This window comes from Buceros rhinoceros, unplaced genomic scaffold (assembly GCF_000710305.1).
Source record: "Buceros rhinoceros silvestris isolate BGI_N320 unplaced genomic scaffold, ASM71030v1 scaffold36604, whole genome shotgun sequence".
Lineage (NCBI taxonomy): Eukaryota > Metazoa > Chordata > Aves > Bucerotiformes > Bucerotidae > Buceros > Buceros rhinoceros.
In genome coordinates, this window is record NW_010408248.1 from 8,801 (window position 1) to 12,275 (window position 3,475).

At 43.8% G+C, this 3,475-nt stretch overlaps 1 protein-coding gene across 1 annotated transcript in view; it reads left to right on the forward strand.

The window, feature by feature from the left end:
- Positions 1–662, forward strand: part of LOC104492276 (protein lin-7 homolog C) — a gene marked incomplete at its 5' end in the record, with an annotated part of 4,722 nt that extends 4,060 nt beyond the window's left edge. The window contains one exon of the mRNA XM_010134806.1: positions 339–662. Coding sequence (XP_010133108.1) covers positions 339–494 — 156 coding nt within the window. The remainder of the gene's footprint in view (positions 1–338) is intronic.
- Between the last annotated feature and the right edge of the window lie 2,813 nt (positions 663–3,475).

Sequence of the window (3,475 nt, forward strand, 5' to 3'; positions counted from 1 at the left end):
AGTTGTTGATTTTTAAGATCTTTTTAAGTAATTTCAGAATTGCCTCATGTATCCTGATTTCACTTACTGTGTGTTAACTACAGAATTTAATTGTTCAGCGTAAACCTAACCAAAAGTTTTGCACTACTCTTTTGTTCACGTGAATTAGTATATTTATCATGTTCTCTCACTGATTTGCTGAAGAGTAAATCTTGGGCTTGGGTGACGTTGTCCTTGCCCAGTCTTCAAACGAGAATACTTCAACATTTGATTATGTAGAAGTTGTACAAAAAACAAGAAAAATCAGTTTTCAGTGCATGTCTTTACTAATCCTGTACCTAACGGTTTATGCTTTGCAGAGCGTTGAAGGTGAACACCACGAAAAAGCAGTAGAACTGCTGAAGGCTGCTCAAGGGAAGGTTAAATTAGTTGTGCGATACACGCCGAAGGTCCTGGAAGAAATGGAGTCCAGATTTGAAAAAATGAGATCGGCAAAGCGCAGGCAGCAAAATTAACATTGTATGCAGTAACTTAAACAGAAAATATATTCCATTTGCATTGTACGGTTTGATCCAGTGAGTCAGTTGATCCAATGCCTGGGCTACAACAGACCCTGTCCTTTTCTTAGAATCCCAGAATGATCAAGGTCGGAGGGACTCCGGACATCATCTAGTCCAACCCCCCTGCTCAGAGGAGGGTTTGCTAGAGCGACTTGCTCAGGACTGTGACAAGCTGGATTTTTAAGCATCTCCAAGGATGGAGACTCCAGAAGATCTCTGGGCAGCCTGTTCTAGTGTTCCGATCTCCCTCGCGCTGTCGAGGTCCATTCTCATGTTTGAATGGAGCTTCCTGTATTCCATTTGTGCCCATTGCCTCTTGTCCAGTCACTGGATGCTACTGAGAAGAATCTGGCTCTGTTTTTACTCTTCCCTCTCAGACATTCGCACATGTTGGTAAGATCACCCCTGAGCCTTCTCCAGGCTTGACAATCCCAGTTCTCTCAGCTTCTCCTTGTCTGTCAGATGCTCCAATCACTTGATCACCTTTGTGGCCCTTTGCTGGACTTGCTCTTGTCTGCCCATGTCTGTATTCAACTGGGGAGCCCCAAACTGGACCCAGCTGCTGAGCTGGGTCTCTCCAGGGCTGAGCAGAGGGGGAGAATCACCTCCCTCAACTTGCTGGCAATGTTTTTCCTAATGCAGACCTGGAGACTGCTGCGCTCCTTTGCCACAGGGGCACACAGTGGCTCATGGGCAGCTGGTACCATTCTCTGTGCAGCTGCTGTGCGACTGGTCACCCCCCCAGCCTGTACTGGTGCATGGGGTTATTCCTCCCCAGGTGTAGGATGTTGCACTTCCCTTGGCTAACTTCATGAGATTCTTCTTGGCCCGTTTATCCAGCCTCTGAGGTCCCTTCGAATGTCTCGCTGAGAGAGTGCTCAGTGCCATCACCCGTTGAACTGTGGACCCAGTACAGACCCTTGGGGTGCACCAGTAGTGACTGGCATCCAGCAGGGCTTTGTGCTGCTGATCGCAGCCACCCTCAGCAGTTCAGCCATTTTTTGAATGTTTTCAGTCTCCGTGTGTTTCCCATTTTGAGAGGAATGTGTGCTTTTAAAATGGCCTAAGATGCCCTGAAAAAGCATATACGATGATATTTCTATTGATTTTTTAAATAAGTCTCTTTGATGTCAGACCTTTAAGCATGAAAACGAATCTACAGATTTTTCAAAGGCATTTATTAAGATGTGCTTGTACAGCTGGCATCCCTTCTTTCCTGTTTTCTTTTGGCATTACTTAACATAGAATCTGCAGGGTTTTTTTGCTGAATGATTTTGAAAAAAGAGATTCTTATGTAGCAGTATTTTGGCACTTTTCTTAAGAATATGTTGTGTGTCAATTACAAAACCTAATCACGATCTACTGTGTAGCTGATAATGATACCAGATTTTGTAATGTTTTGGTGAGCACGTTATTTTTACACTTCTGCTCAGTTGTAATTCATTACTCTGGAACTGGTGTTACCTCTCCTGTCAGTAACTGACAGCTGCTGTTCTCACAGAATGATTTTGTAATAGCCAACACTTACAAATCTGCAACAATCATTCCTATAACTTATTTTGTACTAATTTTAAAGCAGTTAAGGGGAAAACTGTAACTGCATACGCAGTTCTGGAGCGACTCTCTAGGTGTATTTTTATATTCAAACCCAGAAGATACATTAATGCAGCACAGAAGACTTCCAGGCGTTTCCCTGGCCTTCTGCTGTTCAAAAGGCATATTCGTCTTAATTGTCATACCTCTCTTGTGTTTGTAGTGTGTTCTGTTGTATCCCATCTACAGACTGACTGTACTGGGTTTGGGATAGTTAGTCCTAAATTATTGATTATTGCATTTATAGAGTAAAACGTTCTGAGACTTACATGCCCGGTTACCGTGACATGTGAACATGTCTGGGGTTTTATTCCTGACTGACTTTGACTTGGAGGATTCCTGTTTGTGCTACAGAAGGACCCAGCCACTGTGGCTCTGAAACTTGACGCAGAATGGGGCTGTGATGGTAGTGAGGAAATCCCCCGCTATAAGCAGTTAATGTCTTATCTCAAGGGTGGTTGATGCTGGCACGGTTTTTATGTGCCGATCTGAAGAAACTCTGGACAGAGGTCTGCGGCTTGGGATCTACCAGGTTGGAGGCTGTACTTGTGTCGATATGGTTTGGGGGGTTAGTTTGGTTTGGTTTTTTTTTTAAGCTTCACCTTTTGGTATATAGTTAGAATTAACTCGATTGTCTCCTGGGTGTCCATTCAGGTGTACGGCAGCTATGGTGCACCCTAATCGACTGTTAGTGACTTGATTCGTAGAAGCTTCGCCTGACCAGTGCAGTTCTGACTGTGTGGCTAGTCCCTGGTCTTTGGCATGGGGCAGTACGATCCCTTGTGAAATCGTTCAGCACGTGCAAGAAAGGACAAGGTTAGTGATCTAAAAATGACAGCAGGGGGGTTGGGCTTTGTCAGTCGATCTGCTGGAAAAGAAAAACTGTGACTGCTACAGGCAAGTGAGGAATGTGACTGCTTCCTGCGCGTTGGTGAGCCCGGAAAGCCTGCAGAGAGGCGTTTGGGGTTTAAAGATACTGCTAGTTTGCAGATGCAGTATGAGATGACGTTGAGCACTGAATTGCGTGGTCGATCGTGTGTCACAGGCCTCTTTCAGAAGGCTCGTGGTACTGATACAACCATGTCATTGAATTGTATATTTTTATGGAACGGCTAATGTGTAAAGTATTGAGACCAAAATCGTTAGTTAGACCAATTGTGGATGTGTTTTAATTTAATTGTAAAATAGTAGAGATTTGGTTTAGAGCTATATATAAATATATATATTAAAGAAAGGTATGGATGCAAGATAGAGATGTGCGTTTTAAAACCCGTATCCCTTGTGTTACTGAACAAAGAGGTGTGTTGAGTTACTCTATGGAAATACTTACACTAGTGCAGCTG